This window comes from Leguminivora glycinivorella, chromosome 4 (genome assembly GCF_023078275.1).
Source record: "Leguminivora glycinivorella isolate SPB_JAAS2020 chromosome 4, LegGlyc_1.1, whole genome shotgun sequence".
In the NCBI taxonomy this organism is placed as follows: Eukaryota; Metazoa; Arthropoda; class Insecta; order Lepidoptera; family Tortricidae; genus Leguminivora; species Leguminivora glycinivorella.
Genome location: NC_062974.1, coordinates 14,001,000 through 14,026,680, shown reverse-complemented (window position 1 = coordinate 14,026,680; position 25,681 = coordinate 14,001,000). Strand labels below are relative to the sequence as shown.

Here is a 25,681-nt window from a genome sequence, read left to right as displayed (position 1 = left end):
TTTGATCGGCTTTATTAACACTTTATCCGGGTTGTCGAAGAGATTAGTAGATACAAAATAAATTAATAATTAAAGAATACAATACTCACAACACAAGAAGCGTCAGTACCAAAGTCGAAATCCCGTTTAATTTGATCTTTTTACCATGCCGTAACTTGTTTATCCCGGCAAGTCACAGCACAGACAAGCGTGACGTATTTATGTTTGGTGGTGTTTGGTATGTGTTAAAAAAAAAATTTAAAAAATTTAATCTGTTTATTTCTAAGAAACGTACATGCATTTATAATATACTTAACTGCTGCTTGGTGTTTGTTTCAAACACCAAGCGTGTAGAGCCGCTATTAGAATTCGTTGGTTGAGGAAAGGGATAATCAATGTAAGAATAATGAGAGCCAAATACATTTATTATAAAATGTAACATATTATTTTAACAATATTTAGATTCGTTTGCCACGAATTTGCTGTTTTTCTGAATTTATAAGCTGCTAGAATAAATAATCTCTAACAATAGTAACGATTTACCGACGAACATATATTACGTCTCACAATTTCAAAAAATACTGTTAGCAAACTTAATTTCAATATATATTTTCTATTATACATTAAAACCTTAAGTTACTACACTCGAATAAATATCGATATTATACCTAATTGATTAGTTGTGATTTATCAATATTAAAAATTACAAAATTGATACTTACATTAAAATGGTTTGATAGATTCACAAGCATGCTTAATAAAATAATATTGCTTATTAATATTTTACATAATATTGTACTGTATCAAAATAAACAGTTAAAAATAAATAAATTGCGCTAGTAATAAATAGTCAACATAATGAACTGCAATATATGCGGTACTTCCACAGCCCTCAGATTTGTAAAGTTTGATTCACAGCGCAAAATTGTCTAGGAAACGTCCTTTTAACTAATAAATGTATCAATATTCTGTGTCACTGATTAAAGTTTCATGAATGGTAACATTTGTACTTATTGTTTAAAAAATGTTATACAATTTTTTTTGTAAATAGTTTCTTGACCACACCACGCCTGCGGTGTGTCGCACGTCATTAAACTTTATCTAAACATACAAAGCTTTAGACCGCGCATGTCATCTTTGGCGGTCAGGATATTCAGGATTATTAAAATTAAACCCGTTTTGCTGCCCCGTTATTATATAGTGCCCTCTGTAAAATTGATCTATTAACCTACTAGTGAATCTCAGCGAAACAAATAAATAATAATCACAAACTAATCACTGTGTCTGCTACAGTTCAACGTCTACCTACATGTAAAGCTGTTAGTATTGTTGTAGCAATGACAGCTAAATTCTAAACTTTAAAATTCGATAAACTAACTCCATTGAGGTAAAATTAAATTAAATGACATTTTCTGAGTCAATCTCTCCTTGTTCGACGGTCATGTACATTCCTTCCTCTTCGTAAGTGGAGTCGTGCTTCGCCAAGATACGAAGCAGGGGACGCAGCTTCATCCACCATTGCTGCTTCGGTATTCTTTGTCTGAAAACAAGATAAAAAACAAATCAGATACTTATGCCTTTTAAAAGCAAAAAACACGTTAAAAAGCATTTAGATTTAGAAGAGGAAAATACTTAAATAGTTACTTGCAACAAGGTTTACAATCAATTGTGTATAGCTTCTCGATGCTAAAGTTTGGCGGAATTTGGCAGCCCGTGCTGAGCGTCTCCACCAGCCATTGCATCAGGCTGATCAGGCACTTGGCCGCCATCTTGAAGAGGAGCCATCATATTGCGGAATAATATCAGTTACTTAAGCGAAGTTGGTCTGAGCTTTGAGATTCTCGAGTGGAGTGAACTTGTACTGCCGTTTCACGATGCCGAGCAGGCAGGCCGTGTCGGCGCCGGTGGCGGGTCCACGCTGCAGCGTCTCAACTAGCCAGAGCAGGCATCTGGCGGCCATCTTGTGGAGTCGCCATGTTGTAAAATACATCTGTATCAGTAACTCACGCAAAGTTGGTCTGAGCCTTGAGATCTTCGAGCGGTGTGAACTTGTACTGCCGTTTCACGACGCCGAGCAGACAGGCCGTGTCGGCGCCGGTGGCGGGACCGCGCTGCAGCGTTTCCACGAGCCAGTGAAGGCATTTGGCCGCCATCTTAGTTCCCATGTTGCGGTCGAACGGAGTCGGGGAGCCGCCTTGTTGCATGTGACCTAATATAAAAGTTTGTATGATTAAGGGCCAGTTTCATCACATGACACACATGAACGTCACGCAGCAGAAACAGAAGTCTATGGAGATTCCCATAAAAAAAACATTCAATTTGGTAACGGACTGTTTAGTACTACCGACCCTTAGAGAATGGCAAAATAATAATAAACGTTACGAAGGCGTCGCTTTAAGTATATTCTATTAGTATATTTAATTATAATAATTATTGCGTTGACAAAGATACCTACTTATTACAGTAATTTTAAAGGTTTCACGTCTGATTGTACAAACAGTACAGATCTTACCCAGCACATTGCTCCTAGCGGTGAACAGTCCCTTGCCCTCCTCCGAATACAGCCGGTAGAAGTTAAGTGTTGCCCAGCGGGCGATAGAAAGAAAATTGGTTGGAGTCACATTGAGAGACCGTAAAACGAACAGGTGGCTGAGACAACAGAGCAAAGTCACTGATGTGATAAAACGCGTAGCAACATTGAAGTGGGAATGGGCTGGCCATATAGCACGTAAAAACGACTCCTGGAATAAAAGACTACTTGAATGGCGACCATGGGGAGAAGAACGCCGTCAAAAAAGACCGCAGATGCGCTGGGCGGACGATATCAAAAGGACAGCTGGGAAAAAGTGGCTCCAGATCGCACAAAACCGTGACGAGTGGCGCATGTTGAAGGAGGCCTACACCCGAAGGGTAGAATCAGGCTAAAGAGAGAGAGATTGCGTTGACAAAGATACCTACTTATTACAGTAATTTTAAAGGTTTCACGTCTGATTGTACAAACAGTACAGATCTTACCCAGCACATTGCTCCTAGCGGTGAACAGTCCCTTGCCCTCCTCCGAATACAGCCGGTAGATAAAGTCCGTGTTGTAATTGTCGTTAGCCTTCTCGTTACGCAGAATGAGACCGCGCTGGATGCCGCCCGTCATCTTAGATGCCATGTGGTACACGTCTTGCTGCAAGTCCTTGATTGAGAACTTTTCTTCGTAAATGTAGGCTGCGTCGGCACCGCCGGCCAGGCCTAAAAGAATTGTAATGATTCAGTACCTAAGCATTTTAGTATTATAGTATGAATGCGTTGTAGTAACTTTAAAAATTTGCAGTACAAGTAGTACTTTACCTGCTAAGGTAGCTAAATAGCCGCAATATCCACCCATGGTTTCAATGACGAAGACACGACGTTTCGTACCCTGCGAAATAAATAAAAAAAACGTTATAGTCGAGTAAATAACAAATAATGCTTGTATAAATAAAGTTCCAACCTCAGACCATATAATACTAGAAAGTGGAAAAGCCAGTTCACCATCCGTTGTTGTGTGCAAGCGTGAAGCGTGATAACACGACTCGCTGGACGTTCGGATGTACATATCTTATTCTTCTGCGTATCAATCTTGACAGAGTGGTTGTGGTCACCATGCTATGTCCTGAGAGACACGTTTTACAATTTTCCGCCATTCTTCTCTGACAACTGCCCTGCGAGTGCCCAGATGTACTGGGCCATCTATCGCTGCCTTCACCTACAGGATGTACATATTGTACATATACAGACATGGAAATTATGCGCGGTGTACCTAGAGGTATTGCTTAATAGAAGCGCAGAGTGTGTGTGCTTTTTGTGGGTTCAAGAACTTACGACAGACGTATTCAATACAATTGTCCGATGTCCTTCCTTCCTATACCTGTGGTTGTAACTCACCTGTGCAGACTGACGGATTCGGACACAAATCTCAGTGATCTCATTAAGCGCTGTGTCGGCGCCGAGAGAGAAGTCGGTGCCGGGGACGTTGTTGCTGATGATGGATGGGATGACGACTAGGGGGATGTTGAACTAGTCGTATTAAGACGGGTTATGTTAGTAACTCACCTGTGCAGACTGGCGGATTCGGTCACAAATCTCAGTGATCACATTAAGCGCTGTGTCCGCTCCGAGAGAGAAGTCGGTGCCGGGGACGTTGTTGCTGATGGTGGATGGGATAACGACTAGGGGGATGTTGAACTAGTCGTATTAAGACGGGTTATGTTAGTAACTCACCTGTGCAGACTGACGGATTCGGTCACAAATCTCAGTGATCTCATTAAGCGCTGTGTCGGCTCCGAGAGAGAAGTCGGTGCCGGGGACGTTGTTGCTGATGGTGGATGGGATGACGACTAGGGGAATGTTGAACTCTGCAAACTGGTGGCGGGATTCGTATAACTCCAAGCCTGCTTGGTATGCCTGTAAGTATTTAATTACATTTAGATCATTATTTAACAAATCTATAAAGAACTGGGACGTGAAAATCTTGAAAAATAAAACGAAATTTAGCCTCTATCTTCCACGTTTCGTCGTTTTCGGTTCAGCGACTATTTTTATAAGATGTGGTGGTGTCATTTTAAGTAATCTTTTTGCTAACAGTGCTTGGCTACGATTACGTTCGAACCGAGTTTTATTAACACAATAAGAATCAATACAAACAGACTACAACTCAATGAAACTTCTATAGGAACATTACAATCGGCGTGAGTTACATTTTGCAGTATGCTTGTATCGGTTCTAAGTGCGACGTCGCCTTACTAGATGTACAGAAAAGTGAAACACTTATATTTATGCACTGACTGTACATACCTCGAATCCACCGATGATGAGTAAGCCCTGAATGTTAAACTGCTTGATACGAGCCGCCATCTCTGCCTTCTTGTCTCCTGGCAACGTACGTTTAGTGCCCAGGAACGCACCGCTTTGTGCCACCCAGCCTGATACATTCGACCTAAGTGGGTAGAATGATATATTGGGTCCATGACTACCTCAAATCCACCAATGATGAGTAATCCCTGGATGTTGAACTGCTTGATACGAGCCGCCATCTCTGCCTTCTTGTCCCCTGGCAACGTACGTTTAGTGCCCAGGAACGCACCGCTTTGTGCCACCCAGCCTGATACATTCGACCTAAGTGGGTAGAATGATATATTGGGTCCATGACTACCTCAAATCCACCAATGATGAGTAATCCCTGGATGTTGAACTGCTTGATACGAACTTTTTGTGCACCGCCTTGTGTTACCCAGCCTGTTACGTCCGACCTGAGTGGCTAGAACGATATATTTGCCTCATAACTACCTCAAATCCACCAATGATGAGTAATCCCTGGATGTTGAACTGCTTGATGCGAGCCGCCATCTCTGCCTTCTTGTCTCCGGGCAGAGTGCGCTTGGTGCCCAGGAACGCACCGCCTTGTGCTACCCAGCCAGTTACATCCGACCTGGGTAAATAGAATGACATGTCAGTTCGTATTTATTTTATTCTTACAATACAATCGGAACCAAACGATGGTCGAACTGATTGACACAGATTCAAAGCATTAGACTTTTAAAAGACCTTCTATGCTGTCACTTTACTCGACGGAGAGCGCCAGGGCTAGGTTGGAACTTGGAAAAAAGTCGTAGCAGTGACACCTGTGTACGTAGCCGAATGCATAAACGCTCACGAAATGCTCACGATAATATCTCTTTCGTAGCTATCTATCTCTACCGCTCTTGCGTATTGGCGCACTAGAGCCAGACTACCTTTCTGCGGCGTTTCGATTTCGTTTCGCATCGCAGAAATGCCATTCGGCTACGGGGCCTGTGGTTACCACCTTTGTCGTTTCCGTCAAGCCTTTAGCGCTATAGTAAAAGCAATAGGCTAGTTTATGCAGTGCACGAAATAAAGCACCACATAATTAGAAGAAAAATATGGACAGTGGTTATATGTGTGTGGTTATATTATGTTTAAACATAATTTCTATTTAATACGTCCTCAGTATTTCATAGCAATTCCATATTAGCAAATCGTTTTGACAGTTCTTAAAAAGAAGCTGATTTGACTAGTAGGAAACTAGCCTATTCTCTCTCTTTTTACCATTAATATAGGAACTCTTCTTAGAGGGAAAGCACACTGGCAGTTATTGCAGGTAGCAACTGCATCGCCGTGGAAGATACCGCAGCGACTTGCACGACTGCAAGTGTGTAGCCCTTCTTAGTGACATAAGTTAATAGTTACCACTCCATCTTGACAATATTCCCGCTAATGAAGCCTTCAACGCCATCATGAATGCCGAGGACAGTGTCACCGCGGTAGATGCAGTTACGCACGAAGGAGCGAACGGCCGCGTTCATCCCGCAAGCGGGGGCACCAACGTGCATTACCGCCAGTGTGTAGCCCTCCTTAACAAGCCATATTTCACATTATTAATTTTGATTATTATAAATTAGTTTTTTTATCATGCAGAAACGTCTGCGAGCGATATAACAATTTTTTAAATTAAAGGAAAAATGGAAAAATTCACACCTCCGGCAGGACTCGAACCTGCGACTTCTGGCTTTGCCGGGGCCATCGTGCTTCCAACTGCGTCACGGAGGCCTGCTGGATGTGTGCGAATTTATCCATGCCTTCCCTCAATTCTCAACCGCCTTAGATCGTCTTGTTAAGATCTATTCTTACGGGTAGATGTTTACTATAACGCCACCCTAAGGCGGTTGAGAATTGAGGGAAGGCATGGATAAATTCGCACACATCCAGCAGGCCTCCGTGGCGCAGTTGGAAGCACGATGGCCCCGGCAAGGCCAGAGGTCGCAGGTTTGTGTCCTGCCGGAGGTGTGAATTTTTCCATTTTTCCTTTGATTGTTATACTTATGAAAAAGAAAAACGAAACTCATAAAATTTGGTCACTAATATTTCGATTATTTATGTCTTGGGTCACTTGCGCCACCGAATATGGTGGGTCAACCCGAGGTTAACCCACCATTTTATATAGAATTTGACAGTTGATAGCCCACTAACCTTGAGTTAAGAGGCTGGTGCAAGTGGCCCTAAGAGACACTTTGAACAAACGAACTCAATGGCCACTGCACATTACCGCATTCACTGCCACCGTCACAAAGATGTGTTTCCTTTAGTTAGCCAGTTCTTGGGCGCCACAGACGTAATCTTAGTATTTATTGACGTTTACCCTTTGCCTGGGGCACACAACAAAGTCGCGAATGTCCAGGAACAAGGCGTGGCAGTGAATGCGTTAACGGACAAGTAATGAACGACCGGTCTGGTGCAGTCGGTAGTGACCCTGCCTGCTGCGCCGCGGTCCCGGGTACGAATCCCGGTAAGGGCATTTATTTGTGTGATGAGCACAGATATTTGTTCCTGAGTCATGGATGTTTTCTATGTATATAAGTATTTATATATTATATATATCGTTGTCTGAGTACCCACAACACAAGCCTTCTTGAGCTTACCGTGGGCCTCAGTCAATCTGTGTATTAGGAATGTCCTATAATATTTATTTTTTATTTTTTAATGAACAGCTTTGGTAAACACACGAAAATGTTTTAGTCCGGTTTGTTATTTAGAATGGTAGAATGGTGTTACTTACGGAGGGCTTACCGGAGGCGTCAAATGCCTCCTTGGGGGGCTTCAGACGCGTCAGCATCTTGTAGGTCTCCAGGTTGCGGGCGAAGCTGCGACCACGGAGCTGAACTGCTAGGTCCCACTTCTTGTCTGCCATGGCCTGGAAGATAGCGTTTTTATTGCTTCCCAAATACCTATCTACATTAGACTTTATTTTTTAACCCCCGACGCAAAAACGAGGGGGTGTTATAAGTTTGGCGTGTCTGTCTGTCTGTCTGTCTGTCTGTGGCATCGTAGCTCCCGAACGGATGAACTGATTTAGAGATGAACGGAGGAGCTGAATTAGTAGGGAGTGTTCTTAGCCATGTTTCATGAAAATCAGTCCACTATGTCGCGGTCGGGGTTTTTTTCAAAATTTTAATTATTGAATTTTTATCCAAAATGGAATCATTAACATTATTGAGTATCGAGCATGCTAGAACTTACGAATGATGTTTACGCCAAATTATCTCAAATATGATAAAGGAATTGTTTTCAGTGAGGTAATATACAACTTCGCATGTAATTTGATTTGTCATGGTTTCACTACGAGTATAAGAAATTATATACGAAGTTGTACTGAAAACATACGGAAAATGTTTACAGTTCTAATTATCCTCTTACACCAGCATCAACAATTATCTGCTCATCAACTAAAATCCTAATAAAAAATGACATTGGATATGGAACAGTATCTAAAGCGCGCTAATAAATATAATCGATATGTCTAGACTTCCAGAGAACTATAAGGTATTCTGCGTAACCGCTAGCATTTTTTGCTCATTTTACAATATTGCAAAAAAGTAAAATGTCTTGCCATCAGGAGTAATGTTCTTTCAAATAAATCATTCTCCTTTACAGGTGTTACACGTCGTTAAGCCTGGGTGGCACCCAGGGTCAACACTCGCGGTTGCGATTCTGTGATGACTTCCGTATTATCCGTAGACTAGATTATTTCCTCCCTAAAGGAAAACTGGCGTATTTTAAGCATGGTCGCGAGGTAATGATAAAACATCATGCCGTCGTCCCTATCGCTCTTACAAATAGTGCGATAGGGACGGCCTGATGTTTTATCATTTATCGCGCGACCATGCTTGCCTGCCTGCCTAATTTTCTGAACTGTTTTACTCAGTTGCATGTACTTCATGAGAGTAACAGCAACTACGTGTAAGATCACCACGCACAACTTGGTGTCCGGGGTGGTTTCTATTCCATGAGTGCCAACACTGCCTCTATGACAACAGACTATAGATGAAGACTGGTATGTCTGGTTACCTGAGCGACCGCTTTAGTGCGCCGCACGCACTCCGTGAGGGGGGGGGGGGGCACACAGCCTGGTTACCGTCCAGGGTCACCACGCACGGCTCGGTCTCCGGGATGGTTTCCATGAGTGCCGTCACTGCCTCTGCTCCCATGTGATAACATAGTATAAATGAAGAAGACTTGTATGTTCGGTTACCTGAGCGACCGCTTTAGTGCGTCGCACGCACTCCATGAGGGGGAGGCGCACAGCCTGGTTACCGTCCAGGGTCACCACGCACGGCTCGGTCTCCGGGATGGTTTCCATGAGTGCCGTCACTGCCTCTGCTCCCATGCGATAACATAGTATAAATGAAGAAGACTTGTATGTTCGGTTACCTGAGCGACCGCTTTAGTGCGTCGCACGCACTCCATGAGGGGAGGCGCACAGCCTGGTTACCGTCCAGGGTCACCACGCACGGCTCGGTCTCCGGGATGGTTTCCATGAGTGCCGTCACTGCCTCTGCTCCCATGCGATAACATAGTATAAATGAAGAAGACTTGTATGTTCGGTTACCTGAGCGACCGCTTTAGTGCGTCGCACGCACTCCATGAGGGGGAGGCGCACAGCCTGGTTACCGTCCAGGGTCACCACGTACGGCTCGGTCTCCGGGATGGTTTCCATGAGTGCCGTCACTGCCTCTGCTCCCATGCGATAACATAGTATAAATGAAGAAGACTTGTATGTTCGGTTACCTGAGCGACCGCTTTAGTGCGTCGCACGCACTCCATGAGGGGGAGGCGCACAGCCTGGTTACCGTCTAGGGTCACCACGCACGCCTCGGTTTCCGGAGTGGCTTCCATGAGTGCCATCACTGCCTCTGCTCCCATGCGGCAACCCTGCAGCGTTAGGTAAATTTAATTACTTTTTAATTTACTTGCGGTCGAAATTAAAACTTCTTATGATTTACATTTAGAAATTTAAATTGCCTCACGCACTGCAGTTATAAATTGTTACATAACGTTTTAATCATAATTTACTAGTATTGACCCAAGTGGAATTCGGTATGTGACAAATCAAACTAATCGAATAAATATATGTGTGATAGCCTCACGGCTTAAAAATGTTTAGTTTAAAACGCCCATTTTCATTAAAATCAGCTTACTACTTAGTACATATATGTACGACGTACATAACTGTTCGCATAATTTACTAATCATATAGAATTTATCATCATACCTATTTTTTCATAATAAGTTTATCCCCCATACCTATTGCACTTATATGAATATACCTGTAGGCGACAGTACCTAATGTTCCTATACTAATATTAGTTTAAGTATATTTAGTGATATACTTGTTTACTTATGCTTACGTAGTATAAGGTCGTATAGATCTCTTTGCACTATGTTTAAAATAATAATGTGTAAATCCCTGGCTATTTGGTCATTGTATTAGTTGTAATGTTAATTACTTACCTATTAAGATTTATTTGTGCATACTAACGCCATCTGTCCTATGTAATGCGCTTTATTATTGATTTTCCTAAATAAAGTCACAGAGGGCGCTGGCGGCTATACTTAAACTATACGTTCGTTTTACCGTTATCTTTGCATCCACGCGACACGCGAGCACTCTCTATTTCATTTTCACTCAAAATCGTTGTTTTAATCCATTCTTTCCACCTGCGTATCCTACAATAAGCCGGCCCATCGAACCGAATCTGAAGTAAACAGTGCAAACTAATGTTTGATACGCCACCAAAGATGGTAATTACTCGACGGCAGAAGGGATTGGCCGAAGCCAAGGCGAACTCGGAACCGCCACCTGCAGAAGAAAGGTTACCTGGGCCTTCCAGCTCCAAAAAGGAAATCAAGGCCTCAGCACCTTCAGTTACAAGCAGTAGAAAATCTACAGCATCCTCTATAGCGAGACGTAAACAGCTGGAGTTGCAGGCAGCAGAGGAGAAGGCTCGAATCCAGATGGAGTTGATCGATAAGCGCCTAGAAGCTGACCTTGCCGCCGCCGAAGCCCAAGATCAAGAAGATTTAGACGTCGCTAGTTTGAGTGAAGTGAATCAAGACATAGTGTCGGACTGGTTGACTCATCACCAGAATGCCACCGAGTACCGTTCACCTGTGCACGATCCTCCTGAGCCGGTCGCACCCATTTTCGACCGTGCAGCACCCGCACAGCACGTGGACACCGCCAGTAGCATCATGGAGTTAGCGAACACTCTAAAAAACATGATGGGTCAATCGTCATCACAACGCGAGGAACGTCTACTCAGCCGTTTGGCCACTCCGCGCGACCTACCCGTATTTAGCGGAGACAGTCTAGAATGGCTACATTTTAAAAATGCTTACGATGAGTCATTGTCGTCATGTAAGTACTCAGAATACGAAACGCTGTCCAGACTTCGACGAGCATTACGAGGCGAAGCCAAAGAAGCTGTTACCGACCTACTGATAGGCAACACTTCGTCCCAGGATATCATGGATGCCCTTGAACTGAAATATGGACGAGCAGAAACCATTATTTGCAATATAACGGCACAATTACGTAAGTTGCACCCTTTACCTACGCATTATCAGCAAGATCTCGTTAACTTCGCTACAAAGGTAAACAACTGCGTTGCAACTATTCGTGCGCTAAAACAAAGTGATCATCTCCGTAATCCAGAGCTCGCGTCCGCTATTACAAGCAAATTACCGAGCACACTTTTGGGAAAGTGGACTGAATATGCCTATGAAAAGATTCTAGCAGGAGAATCTAAACTAGAATTGCTGGCTCAATTTTTGAAAAAAGAAGCCAACATGACCCTGGTCACCGGAGCTGTGCAGCCGCGAGAAGTCAAAAAGCCAGCACCGACCGAGCCCCATTATAAACGAGACAAGAACGAAAGTCGTCATGCGCACCCTATACTTGCCACAAGTACGAAAACTGACAATATTTCGTGCTCATTTTGTAAGAAAGGCGCACATTCACTGCCCGACTGTCGCGTTTTTAAACGCGCAATGCGCAGAGATAAGTGGAAATTTGTTAAAACACACAGATTGTGCTTCAAATGTTTGACCGCAAGCCACGATATAGACACCTGTGATGCACCTGACTGCGATATAGAGGAATGCGGACGTAAACATCACCGCGTACTCCATTGGAAACAAGCTACATCGTCTACGAGTACGCCATCGGACCCCGCGAGCAACGAGCAACCGAGCGCGCCGGCCTCGCCGGCCCCGCCGCTTGCTCAACCGCCGCGCAGCGCAGCCAGCGACGCCGATGCTACGATCGCTCACGTCGCGACGCCCGACGAAGTGACGGCCGACTCGAACGAAAACATTTTACTAAAAGTAGTTCCAGTGAAGTTGTGTGGACCCCGTGGTGTAATACAGACTTATGCAATGCTTGATGACTGTGCCGGAGTCTCAATGTTGGACTCTAGTCTAGCCGATGAACTTGGTCTTCACAGTGAGCGTCCTAGTGCGGTAAAATTCATAGACGCGTTCGGCCTGGAAGTGTATCAACCGGACGCACCTAAAGTTCGCCTTAAAATTGCCGGTCTGGACAATACCTATTACGATATCAGTTTACGTAAAAGTTCTAAGTTAAAATTGCCACCGCAAAACCTATCACCTATAAATCAAATATCGTGCAACAAATTATCTAAAATTAAAGATATTGTTTGTAAACAACGTGTTGTGCCCCGTGTGCTTATAGGTGAAGATAATTATTATCTAATAGCACCGCTCGAGATCATTCATGGCAGTAGAAATTCTCCATATGGGACCCGCTGTCGGCTGGGATGGTGCATCCACGGCTACTGCAGTCGCGCTCGCTCCTCCGCGTCGCAGGTAAGTCACAGTGTTTGCCATCTCGCTCTCGCTAATGATGGGATCGACAGTACTACTGACCTAGATATCAGTGCGCTTAATGACCTTATTAAACAATCGTATTGCCTAGACTCCATAGGAGTTTCGACCTTATGTCGCGAGAATAAGGCACATCTGCGTGCTATACAGATTTTAGATGATACTGCGCGTTTGATTGATAACCGGTGGGAAGTAGGTTTACCATTTAAACAGGATAATTTCACTATGCCCGATACATATAGCTATGCATTATCTCGCATGCAATCTTTATTGCGTAAGTTCGAATATGATCCTGTTTATGGCAATAGGTACGCCCAGGAAATAAATAAATTATTATCCGAGGGCTATGCGCGTGAGCTACAGGAAAACGAGCTCTCAGCTGAGCACGTATGGTACATTTCACATTTTGGAGTACAAAACGTAAACAAACCTGGAAAATTAAGATTGGTATTTGACTCAAGCGCACGCGCAAAGAATAACATGTGTTTGAACGATTATCTTTTGACCGGGCCTGATTTATATAACTCGCTGTTAGGTATAATGTTGAGACTGCGCGAGAAAGAATTTATAATTATAGGCGATATTAAGGACATGTTTTTACGTATTAAAATTCGTCCGGAAGATCAACACGTCTTTCGATTTCTATGGCAAGCGTCTGCCACTGAACCAATTAAGATATATGTGATGCAAAGCCTTATTTTCGGTGCAAATTGCGCGCCTTTTATCGCGCAACATATAAAAAATAAAAATGCACTTAAATACGAGGACCAGTATCCCGAAGCCGTTCAAGTGATTTTAAACTCTCATTATATGGACGATTGTTATTATTCCACAGATAGTGAGGAAAATGCTATTCAATTAATTAAAGATATTACGTATATACACAGCATGGGTGGCTTCGAGATACGTGGTTGGTCTAGCAACAGCAGGAGTGTTCTGAACGCGTTGCCGGCCACGGCGCTGGCTCAGTCAGCTGTTCAGTTCAAGGACGGGGCCACTAATATGACTGAGCGCGCTCTCGGTTTAATGTGGCATCCTGCTGACGACACTTTTAGTGTAAAAGTGTCGACTGGGCAGATCTCGCCTGAGATTTCAAATGGAAGCGTTCCGCCTACAAAGGCTAAAATGCTTAGCATTATTATGTCAATTTATGACTTACATGGTTTTCTCACACCGTTTGTTATAAAAGCTAAAATTCTATTTCAAGACGTACACCGAAGCGGAGTCGACTGGAAGTGCCAGATCCGGCCTGAAGAACATGCTCGTTGGCAGGTTTGGCTCGACGAGTTGAAGCAGCTGGAGTCGCTGCGCATACCGCGCTGGTACCTGCGCGCCGGCACCTGGACGCCGTGCTATGACTCACCGTCAACGTCTGCGTCATGTGAGAACATAATAGATACTCAATTGCACATTTTTTGTGACGCATCGATTAAAGCCTACGCCACTGTAATATATTGGCGTTTTACGCGCGCTGATGGTTCCGTACTTGTTTGTTTTATTGCCAGTAAAAGCCGCGTAAGCCCCTTACGTCCGATTTCAGTCCCGCGACTTGAATTACAGGGATGTCTTCTTGGCACACGCTTGGCAAAGACGATTGCCACTGAACAAAAAAACTTGGTGCCAAGTAAGCGTTATTTTTGGACAGATTCCAGTACTGTCATACAATGGATAAGAAGTGATCCCAGGAGCTACAAGCCTTTCGTTGCCCACAGGCTTGGGGAGATTGATGAGCTGACTAATGCCAGTGAATGGCATTACGTGCCATCCCGTCTGAATATAGCCGACATTGCGACCAAGGTGGACAGTCCTCCGCTGAACTGTAGTCAAGCGTGGTTTCAAGGTCCTGCATTCCTGCGTCAACCCGAAGACCAGTGGCCGAAGGACTTGAAGAACGCGAAGGTCGCCGAAGAAGCTACCTGTGAAAAAAGAAGTGTTAATATGATTAGTACACTTGAAATACACTTACCTGTACCCGATGAAGGACGTTTCTCCAACTGGATCCGACTTGTGCGCACTGCTGCAAGAGTTATATATTTTATAAAAATATGTAGGCAGAAATGCCAAGAAAGGAAATTAAATCAAAGAAGAAAGAAGAGTAATAAAGACACGGTGTATCTCGATTCTGCTATGATGAAGATGGCAGAAAAGCATATAATAAAAAAGTGTCAAAATGATACCTTCGCCGCCGAGATCGCCTGTTTGACACAAGGAAAACCACTGCCGTCAAATAGCCGTCTTCTTAAATTGACTCCATATTTAGATGACGACGGCATTCTTCGCGTTGGCGGCCGCATAGATCAGACTGCAGGAGTAGACCTGTCAACTACACGACCACCGATATTGGACGGTAAACACAGAACCACTCGGTTATTAGTTGAATACTATCACCGACGTGCCATGCACGTGGCAAATGAGCACGTCGTGAATGAACTACGGCAGTCTTATTGGATTGTGAATTTACGTCCCACTGTACGCAGCGTCGCCGCGCAATGTTTGTTTTGCCGCTACCGGCGCGCCAACCCGCAGCCTCAAAGGATGGGTGACCTACCTGCCGCGCGCTTACAGTACAGTCGAAGGCCATTTTCATACACAGGGGTTGATTTCTTTGGCCCCATTGAGACGACCATTGGTCGAGGAAGACAAAAAAGATATGGCATGATATTTACATGTCTCACTGTGCGAGCCATTCACATCGAGATCACGGAGTCTTTGAGTACAGACTCTGCAATCATGGCGCTGATACGTATGGCAGCTCGCCGTGGCACCCCGCTGGTTCTATTTTCAGATAATGGCACAAATCTACGGGGAGCCGACAACGAGCTGAAGATGAGCCTGAAGCAACTTAACGTAGAGAAACTGCGTGAAGATGGAGCTGTTCGAGGGATAGAATGGAGATTCATCCCCCCCGGAGCTCCAGAAATGGGGGGCGCCTGGGAACGTATGGTGCGCACAGTTAAGACGGCGCTCAAGGTCGTCATGAAGGAGCGCGCACCGCATCCTGAGACTCTGTCCACGCTGATGGCAGAAGTGGAGGGTCTCGTAAACAGTCGTCCTATCACACACGTGTCGACGGATCCCGGTTATCCTGAAGCGTTAACGCCTAACCATTTTTTAATCGGTAGTTCATCTACTGGAGCTCCTATCGGTAAGTACGACGATTCTGACCTTTGTCTCCGCAAAAGGTGGCGCGTAGCTCAACGTCTCACCGATATGTTTTGGGCTAGGTGGGTAAAAGAATATTTACCTACGCTTCTACCTCGTCAAAAATGGACTAGGGAATCTAGATCGTTAAAAGTAGGAGATTATGTAGTACTGGTCGATCCCAATTTAGAGCGCGGTTCCTGGCGACATGGTGTAGTGAGCGCGGCACACGCAGGCCGAGATGGCCGTATCCGTGTGGTAGATGTGCGCACACGCTTAGGACAACTGCGCAGACCTGCCACACGAGTCGCATCACTGTCCCCAGTTGATGGCTAGTGCTTGACAGCACTAAGGGGTGGGGATGTAGGCGACAGTACCTAATGTTCCTATACTAATATTAGTTTAAGTATATTTAGTGATATACTTGTTTACTTATGCTTACGTAGTATAAGGTCGTATAGATCTCTTTGCACTATGTTTAAAATAATAATGTGTAAATCCCTGGCTATTTGGTCATTGTATTAGTTGTAATGTTAATTACTTACCTATTAAGATTTATTTGTGCATACTAACGCCATCTGTCCTATGTAATGCGCTTTATTATTGATTTTCCTAAATAAAGTCACAGAGGGCGCTGGCGGCTATACTTAAACTATACGTTCGTTTTACCGTTATCTTTGCATCCACGCGACACGCGAGCACTCTCTATTTCATTTTCACTCAAAATCGTTGTTTTAATCCATTCTTTCCACCTGCGTATCCTACAATACCTACCTAATACGATATATATGAGCACCATAATTGTTGTGCGTTCCCACATAATTATTAGGTCATTCAATTACAGTGAAATCTACAGAATCTGCTTTCACCATAAGTCGATCCTGGCTAAATAATTTGCCGCCATTTCTTGAAACTGCGTCCAATTATCGTGCGCTCGCCAATTGCGCTGTCCGCATTCCAAAACCTAATTTAAGCAGAAGTGCAATTCGATATTTTAACATTGTCTTCGTGATCTGACCGCTTATTGGCCAGGAAACAATGCGAATTATGTCGCGCGAAATTTGTAAAATGCTCGATCTTTGCAAAAAGACGTAGGCACTTCTATATTTAGAACCAGGTTACAACTGATGAATGAATGCAGTACCTACTTAACTAAATAGCTACCTAGTTTTAAGACAATTCAATCTATAGGAAATATCTGCGGCTAATAGTAGGCGGCGTTTATTTGTGAACTACAAAAAGGGTAGATAATACCCGTTACTATCAAATGATTAAAATACCTAGGAGTTGGTTTATCAATTCTCAAGATAATTTGGGTTGTGAAATTCAATAATAATTATGATATTATTCTTAGCTTAGGCGGATGCAGTGCGAGAGATATGTACACCGTGTCCAATAAGTCCGATTACTCACATTTTACCTCAGTTCTAAAGATATAGGGATCACAGGCCATCAAATTCTTATTTAAACTAAAGAGTATATTCCTCTTAATAAAATACAAGCACAAAGTACATGAAATTTCCGAAGTGTCTAAGAAAAACAAAGAGGTAAAGTGCCAACAAAATACTTGCTCGGCACGCAGGTGACGAGTTATTTTTTATAAGGAGAGTCTGTATGTGATAAAACAGACGCCACGTGTCCAAAATAAACTATTATGGGTACCGAGGATAGATAACGTTCCGGGCAACTAGAAAAATGTGCCTAGGTTCCAGAGCTCACCATCGGCCCAGGTGTGGGATGCAGTATGTAAGCGAGGTAAACTACCTTCAGTACTTACAGATAAAAGCGTTAAAAATCAACGTTTTTTTCTTTAAAACCAAGGTTTTGGAGAAAAAAATGCCTTAAAGTTAAAAAGGATGCTTGGGAATGAGTATCATGTGTCCCAACAAGACGCACCTCCAGCACATTCGGCAAATGGTATTCTAGCGTAGTTTCAGACTAATTTGGCAGTTTTTTATCCGAAACATGAGTGGCCACCCAGGCCTCCAGGTTTAGGCGTATTAGACTATTTTGTATGGTCATACATGCTTTGAAGACTAAATTTTTATAAAATCATAAATCTCGATCATTTCAAAAAGGTTATCGAGAGTATTTGGGATGAAATGTGAAGAAAACGGTGCGTGCCGCGTGTGATCCGTTTGAGAAGCGTTTGAGGCTGGTAAACAAGCTAATGCTGGAGTTATTCCAAAACATTTGTTGTGAATGTAGTAAATAAGAGTGCCATTCATAAAATATAATAATAATGTAGTAACTATTTGTTCATTTTGTTTTATTGGCTATTTGTGCTGTATTCAAACTTATTGGACACGGTGTAATATCTATAGTTCAGGATGATAATGATACCCGCTCTTCAGTTGTATGTTATTAAAACTATATCAGCTAACTAACATAGTATACTCATAATGTAATCGAAAACGTAGCTAGTATACCTCTAGATATGTCAGCATCTACCTTAGGCTCTATTATTAAATAAGCAGGAATTAGAAATCTCGTTGAATTTCTGTCGTGGGCGCGTAGGCAGCCAAATGTAGTTGTCGCCTACAAACTACCGTTAGAGATTTAGGTAAACACTATCGTACATTCACCTATTATGCCTAGAAGACACGACGAGGTTGTTAGGTTATCGTGGGGCCAAAAAATAAAAAAAGATAATGCGCATCTGATGATCAATTTTTAAGCCGATATCGGATACCTAAATATGCCGCCACTTTATAGGGCGACAGTGAATTTGATTGAATTTGAAATGTCTTCTAGGCTGCAAAAGATCCTACCATTTATTCACGTCTGCGAACTGTAGGTACTTAATTATTAGAAATATTTTAGTACGTAAATAGTAGGTTACATTAAGTACATGAAAACCAATAAAAAAAAATTAAACTGGGTCGTGGTCGTGTGCGGTTATTATTATTTTCATATATGTTTATTGTTTATATAAATATATATTATTATTTATGTATTTAGGTATAAGTATTGCATTCATTTTTAGAGTAGGGATGTATATTATGTGTATATATATATATATACCGATGCACTTTAGTTGTTTGTCTACCATCTATTTTCCTCTCTCAGTTATTCTAAGGTTAGCTGGAAGAGATCCCTTAAAGGGATAAGCTCGCCTTTGTACATAACCGTTATAATTATTCTCTGTACATGTAATTTGTTCTGTACAATAAAGTGTTTACTACTACTACTACTACTACATTACATTACATAAATACCGAGTGATAAAGAAAACAATGCTTATTACGTATATTTATCAAAACACAATGATAAATTCAGATATAGGTAAATAAACAGCAAATTGTATTTTTGTTGAGGCCAATGAATCATTGATTGTATCAATCTACAAGTCACTCGTTCTCGCATATTTTTTTGTTATGTACATGGATAATGATTTAGGTTTAACGTAGTTTTAGGAACCAAGATGCTAGATCTTATCATAGAATATGTAAATCGTGCGCTTACCTATGAATCATCTACCTTATCGTGTCAAAACCGATGTTATCCCCCAGTCGCAAGACGGGAAAATCAGTTGTCTTTTCTTCGTGAAGATTTACGCAATGATGCATGTATCCTGATGCAGGTTGTCCACAAAGACTTTGTTAATCAGTTCAGCGATGATGGGCTTGTCTCGCGTCTATCCATTCTAATACCACCTTTTTTATTTCTCAGCCAAGAGTATTTCTTACCAGAATCCTGTCGAAAGCCGAAGGCGAGCCTCCGCGCTGCACGTGACCGAGCACAGTGATACGCGTGTCTTGCTGCAGGTTGTCCACGACGACTTTCTTCACCAGCTCGGCGGTGATTGGCTTGCCCTCGCGGTCGATAGCTCCCTCCGCTACGATGATGATATTCAGACGCTGGCCCGATTTCCTTTCCTATTTCACAGACGTTAGATATGTTAAAGATTGGAATGTTGAAAATAGGAGTGATTTATTAGAAAACGTAAAGTTATTGAAGTATTAGTACCTATCATTTCAGTAATCAAATGCTGGCATTTTTAAGCAGGCAATATAAAATATTCCCATTATTTTATTCGATTTACCTACACTACGTGCATTCAAGATATGGATAGCTAAGCGACTTTTTATGGCAAAGTCTACATTGTAGAGATTACATGGTAGAGGTCACGTAGGCCTGCGTGCACAAATCAACGAACTCTTTATGTACCTTTCCTACTTATTATGAGGGATATCTAAATGTAAGTCCTATAATATTAAAAATTGCAAACGAGACTTAATCGCGTATTACTATGTTTTAAACACCCACCTCCGACGTTTCAAGGACGGCATTGTCCCCGTAGTCTCGGAGCGGTTAGTCTCGTTTGCAATTTTAAATATGTATAAAAATCGTGAAAGTTTAAATCAATGTTTCCTATAATATTAACTATAAGTTAGCATGCTCTTTAAAGTAAATTTCAAAATCCGGGGTGATTGGACATGCACATTTCATAATTGAGAAGGACGACCATTGTACTAAAGTCGCTGTGAAATTGAAAGAAGGCATGCTACGAGTAATTGAGTATTTGATTTTTAAGGAACGAACTATAATTATACGTTCACGAGAACAAAACAGGTTGACAAACAACACACAATCAAAGACAAGCAGGGATAAAGTCACCGAACTTTACTGGTCGCAGTCAAATTGCATAAAATTATTCAGCAAATGTGCAAGTCGTGGCATAGCAGTCAAATGGGACAGCTGAAAATATGTTCTTTCAATTGGCTAAATTGTTTCGATTGAGAATGATATTACCGAGTCAAATGAGTTGGTAGTCACCTCAAATAATCGTATTGAATTGCGTGATTCGCAGCGCCTATTAAAGCAAAAATAAAGTAAAAATCACAGTGCTGGAGCCTAATATCAATACCTGACAGTCTGCGAAATATTTCGCTAGGAATTAATATTAAATTGAAGATGTCAAGTACTGAATTGAGGCAGCTTCAGACACTGGGACGTTATATTATTTGCATACCAGTGATTGCATGTTATATGTAATGTGCAGTGTGCACAGAGCCACTCAATTATGCTGCGTACCTGAGTCAATCGTTTGCAAAGCTTTTCAACCCAATTATTGGGAACAGGGTCCTCGGGAATGAATACTTGATCTGCCTCGCTCGCCAGAGCGGCCACTAGGGCCAGGTAACTGTAACAAGCGGCCCGGGGGTTGGTCATGCAAGCGGAACCCACCTTGCATGAAATGATCAGTATAGGTATAGTCAGAGTTACACACCACCATAGGTTGGGTCAAAACAAAACGCCAGTGAAGCCTACCAACTAGATTTAGACTATAGCACACTTATGCTGCGGACCGTAAAAGTAACCAAACTCTTTTAAAGAATTTCGTTGCACCGGGCTTTGGTGATTTGCAATGCTAGTGTGCTAATAGCCTTAATGAAGTGAATTAATAGAGGAAATGGATAGTGATCCTGCTCCCACATAAATAACATTAAATTCTTGCCTCAATAATCTTTTCACACAACTTTTTATTCCAATTGAGGGGCGCTGGTTCCTCGCATATAAAGGTATAAGTAGCGTCCGTACAAAGGCTCGTGTATACTGCAAGAAAACTAAAGAAATACCAGTTATGGAATGGCATTTAAATGATTCATCCATGAATGCTGATGGAAAAAATCAACGGGTGCAGGGGGCAAGACGCATATAAATGTATAAGCTTGCCTGTTCTAACTTATCACATAGTTTAGCGCTCCAGTCAACTGATGGAGGCGACTCGGGGATAAACACAAAGTCCGCTTCAGACGCTAATCCCGTTACCACAGCAAGATATCTGGACGAATAATTGTTTTTTTTTAGATTCCATTTCCTTTTTCTGCTGCAAGCTTACTTAGCGTTGTGTGGTGATGTATAATTAAGGCCAATAGATAATTTGTAAGAGTACATCCATATTATGTGCGGCAAACACGTCTGATGAGGCGACATTTATGTGAAAAAATGGAAGAATACATTTAAACGTGGTTCACGTGTCAACTCGTAGCAGTAGCTATAATCAGCTTCAAATAAATAGTGACAGCCAAAGTGCCCAATCAGGTATAATTATAGCAACGATGTTAGTTCCCTCATTGATGTATGTATACTGTGCCTATGTACCAATATACTCGCATTAATATGTAGTCACTTTATTTACGATCACTATATATTTGATGGTGAACTTAAAGGCGTTTTTCATTTGAGGCAAATTTGGATGCATCTTAAGAATTTTTACCAATTCGAAATTTTGATTGAAAAATGATGCCATACATATTCCTGTTTTAAGAAGGAACACACCCTGTAATACATACAAAACAGATAACATAGAAGTAAATAATTACAGATACATTGTATATAAATGAGCATTCAAATCTAAAACTATGGTTACCTACCCGCAATGTCTACCCATGACCTCCATGATGAAAGTCCTTTGATGGGAGTATGCCGTGCTCACAATGGCATCGATGGCCTCGATGATTCGGTGCAGAGCTGAGTCCGTGCCAATGGTCATGTCCGTACCACAGAAATCATTGTCAATGGAACCAACCTGAAAATTCATACTTTACTGAAATTTTGAGAAGGCACTTTGTGGAGGGAATATTTATACTATTTTTCTTTATTAATTTAAGAAACAGAAAGTCTTTTATAGTTAAACTAGTTCTTGCCCGCGGCCCAAAGAAGGACTACACCAAACAAATCTAAGAATATTTACAGACGGATCAAAAACAAAAGAGGGAACAGGGTGTGGAGTCTTCTCAGAAGATTTAAACATACACATATCCAAGCCCCTAGGTGAACACAGTACGGTATTCCAAGCCGAATGTGTAGGAATAATAGAAGCTTGCAATGCCATAAAGAGACGACAGGTAAAACATGGAAACATACTGATACTATCAGACAGCAAATCAGTGCTTCAGGCACTAGACAGCCCGAAACTTACCTCGAAACTAATACTAGAATATCATCAAAGACTCACTGAAGTGTGTGAAGAGGACAACAAAGTAACACTACAATGGATAAAGGGGCACAGTGGATCAAGAGGGAGTGATGCAGCGGATGAACTGGCCCGAGAAGGATCAGCCACACCGGCATATGGCCCCGAATCCATCATACCCCTACCAGTATCATATAGGAAAAACCAACTTAGTCAACACTACAAACAGCTACACAACAAATACTGGGTAGAGTTAGACACATGTAGACAAACTAAAGAAATTCTTGCTGAACCTAATACAAAGATCACAAAAATCCTACTCAGAACACCCAGACAGCAACTGCGCAAACTAGTAGGATTAATGACAGGACACAACACACTGAACAAACACCTCAATAACATAGGTATAACCGATAGCCCCATGTGCAGAGCGTGCATGGAAGCAGAAGAAACCACCAAACACTTTCTTCTAGAGTGTAAACAGGTAGAAGTATATAGGAACAAGTATCTAGGTACGCCAAACACACTGAAAGAGGTATTTAGCAACCTGAAAACACTGCTAGGATTCGTAGAGGAGCTAGGGTGGTTGGAGTAGTGCTACCCCGTCTATTTCACGCAAAATAGGCACAATGGATGTCGACTTGCGGAAAATGCCCAATAAAACTAACTAACTAACTAACTCTTGCCCGCGGCTTCGCTCGATAAAAAGAGACAAAAGTAGCCTATGGCACTCTCCATCCCTTCAAATATCTCCACTTAAAAAATCGCGTCAATTTGTCGCTCCATTTTGCCGTGAAAACGTGAAACAAACAGACACACACTTTCCCATTTATGATATTAGTATGGATAGTATAGTATAACATAAGAAAACTAGACTTATTTTCCTTTAAAATATAAAAATAAAAATGTTCAGTAAAAAATGCTACAACAGAGCCAACTACCAACCACTATAACATAAAAAATAATTTCATTATTCAGATAATATAAGAATAAAGAGGAATAATAGAGAGCGGCAAATTTCGTTATTCAGATAATATAAGAATAAAGAGGAATAATAGAGAGCAGCAAAATCGTTATTGAGATGGAGCTTCAAAATTATTAGATGGTAATTGTATCCTATAAGGATAGTTGAAATAAACTGAAATAAAAATCATATATCATTAATAACATGCCTCAGTCCACTGGTGGTTGAGCAAGGTAATGAACCCAGGTCTTCCGGCTTATGTATCAAAAAATATTTAATGATTTAATTTCTTTTCTTGCCTATTAGGTCAATTATAGATGTCACTGCTTTGATCTTACATGTTCTTAGCTTTTCAAAATGTGACTCACAATAGGATAAAAATAAAGATGTATTGTAGACTTACCATTCCCGCAATGTGCAAGAATTTGTATTTCTCTCTTTGATCTTTGGTGATTTTATTATTTTCCAGCAGCTCATCAAGAAGGCTGGACCACTCCTGGCGGAAGAGGTTAGCTCCAGTCAAAGATCCGTCACCTCCAATCACAACCAGATTTGTAATGCCTCGGGTAACAAGGTTGTATGCAGCTTTCAGGCGACCCTCTCGTTTGCTAAAATTAGTCATCTTTATAAATTATTATTGTGCAAAAATGTTATCCAAATTAATATGTTCATGCATGATTTTAGAAAGAAGATTACAGGTAAATAATAATTATTTTTTTTAATATTGCAGAAACTACATAATTCTCCATTTGAAATAAAAATTAAGTCTATGTAATCTATGATTACATCCTTCTGAAATAATATGCCACCATGATGAAACATATTGACATATTTTAAATTAATTATTTTGAAATGATAGTTACTAAATTACATGAAATAAGTATATACTTATCAAATGCATAAGTTGTTAGTAAATAAATAGAGATGATTCATCAATTTTTCTAACAATAACAACACTTACATGAAATCCATGCATCGAGCTGAGCCAATAATGGTGCCTCCTTTATGAATGATGGAACTGACGGAAGACCAGTTAGCTTCCTCGATGTTGTCTCCTCCGTCCACCATGCCCTGGTAGCCTTCGCGAATGAAGTATACTTTGCATCCCAAGTAAATACCCATTCGGACCACTGATCGCACCGCAGCATTCATGCCCTGGGAGTCACCGCCGCTAGTAAACACTGCGAGCCCCTTCCCTTTATGGGAACCCCTCTCAATAAACCTTGAGTTGCCGTCACATCCATCCTGAAGGACTAAATATCCTCCGACACCTAAAATTCACACATACTCAATTATCACTGAAAATACACAAGATAGTCCAATGTATTCCATATATGTTTTATGGAGCATATTTGCCGATATTCTCCGAAGTTTTTAGCTTTTATTTATTTGAGAAATACGCACCAAAGCTGATTATAAAATCTTTTTAAATTTGAATCTGTCAGTGATGAACTTCACCAAGGTGACCTTAAATGACAAGTTTGAAGTTTGACAACAAGACCTGAGTTTCCCATACAATTGAGCGGCAACAATTTTACTAGCGCCATCTAGCGGTTAATGCTATTACATCTATCGATAAGATTTTTTTTTTTTAATTTTATGCATAAGTTCGTGATGATTTTAATTTTAGGTAGAATATTTTACTTTTTTTTTATTCGTATAATACCTTTTACACCCTGTTGATTACTATTTTAGTTTTTATGTAGATATCACTGTTAAAAATATTTATAAACTGAAAATTTACTGTAGTTCATATTTTTACCCTTCTACGAGTTGATTTTTTTACCATGGTATCATTATTAGTGTTGCAATAAATTATTTTGAGCGTTTTTGGCACTTTTTGTATTCATTAGGATTTGTAAAAGAATTTGTATTACGTGTTCAAATACAAAAAAAAAAAAACTAACTTAAAAAATGATTAGAAATTAAGTTATGAAACATAATTC

General features: G+C 41.5%; 2 protein-coding genes across 5 annotated transcripts; one reads left to right on the top strand and one right to left on the bottom strand.

Annotated features, from left to right (window-relative positions):
- Positions 1-386: 386 nt before the first annotated feature.
- Positions 387-25,243, bottom strand: LOC125225122 (ATP-dependent 6-phosphofructokinase). 3 transcript variants are annotated; one of them, XM_048128689.1, is made up of 15 exons: positions 25,140-25,243; positions 24,697-25,006; positions 24,139-24,343; positions 22,230-22,384; positions 21,529-21,637; positions 19,539-19,727; positions 9,592-9,735; positions 7,583-7,717; positions 6,217-6,380; positions 5,296-5,437; positions 4,231-4,413; positions 3,319-3,388; positions 2,995-3,219; positions 1,987-2,188; positions 387-1,519 (listed from the first exon to the last, which is right to left on the bottom strand). In XM_048128689.1, exons 2-15 carry the CDS (start codon positions 24,885-24,887, stop codon positions 1,378-1,380), a joined length of 2,256 nt encoding a protein of 751 aa, XP_047984646.1. In that variant the 5' UTR covers positions 24,888-25,006; positions 25,140-25,243; the 3' UTR covers positions 387-1,377. The 3 variants fall into 3 exon arrangements, with proteins under 3 accessions (XP_047984646.1, XP_047984647.1, XP_047984645.1); XM_048128690.1 differs by lacking the exon at positions 21,529-21,637 and adding an exon at positions 21,311-21,419; XM_048128688.1 differs by lacking the exon at positions 21,529-21,637 and adding an exon at positions 20,887-20,995.
- Positions 11,311-15,613, top strand: LOC125225124. Of its 2 annotated transcripts, XR_007176958.1 has the most exons (3): positions 11,311-12,690; positions 13,916-14,089; positions 14,421-15,613. XR_007176958.1 is itself a non-coding variant. In XM_048128692.1 (2 exons), exons 1-2 carry the CDS (start codon positions 11,332-11,334, stop codon positions 13,997-13,999), a joined length of 1,443 nt encoding a protein of 480 aa, XP_047984649.1. In that variant the 5' UTR covers positions 11,311-11,331; the 3' UTR covers positions 14,000-15,613. The 2 variants fall into 2 exon arrangements, 1 of the variants encoding a protein (XP_047984649.1); XM_048128692.1 differs by having other exon boundaries at positions 13,916-15,613.
- Positions 25,244-25,681: the final 438 nt, after the last annotated feature.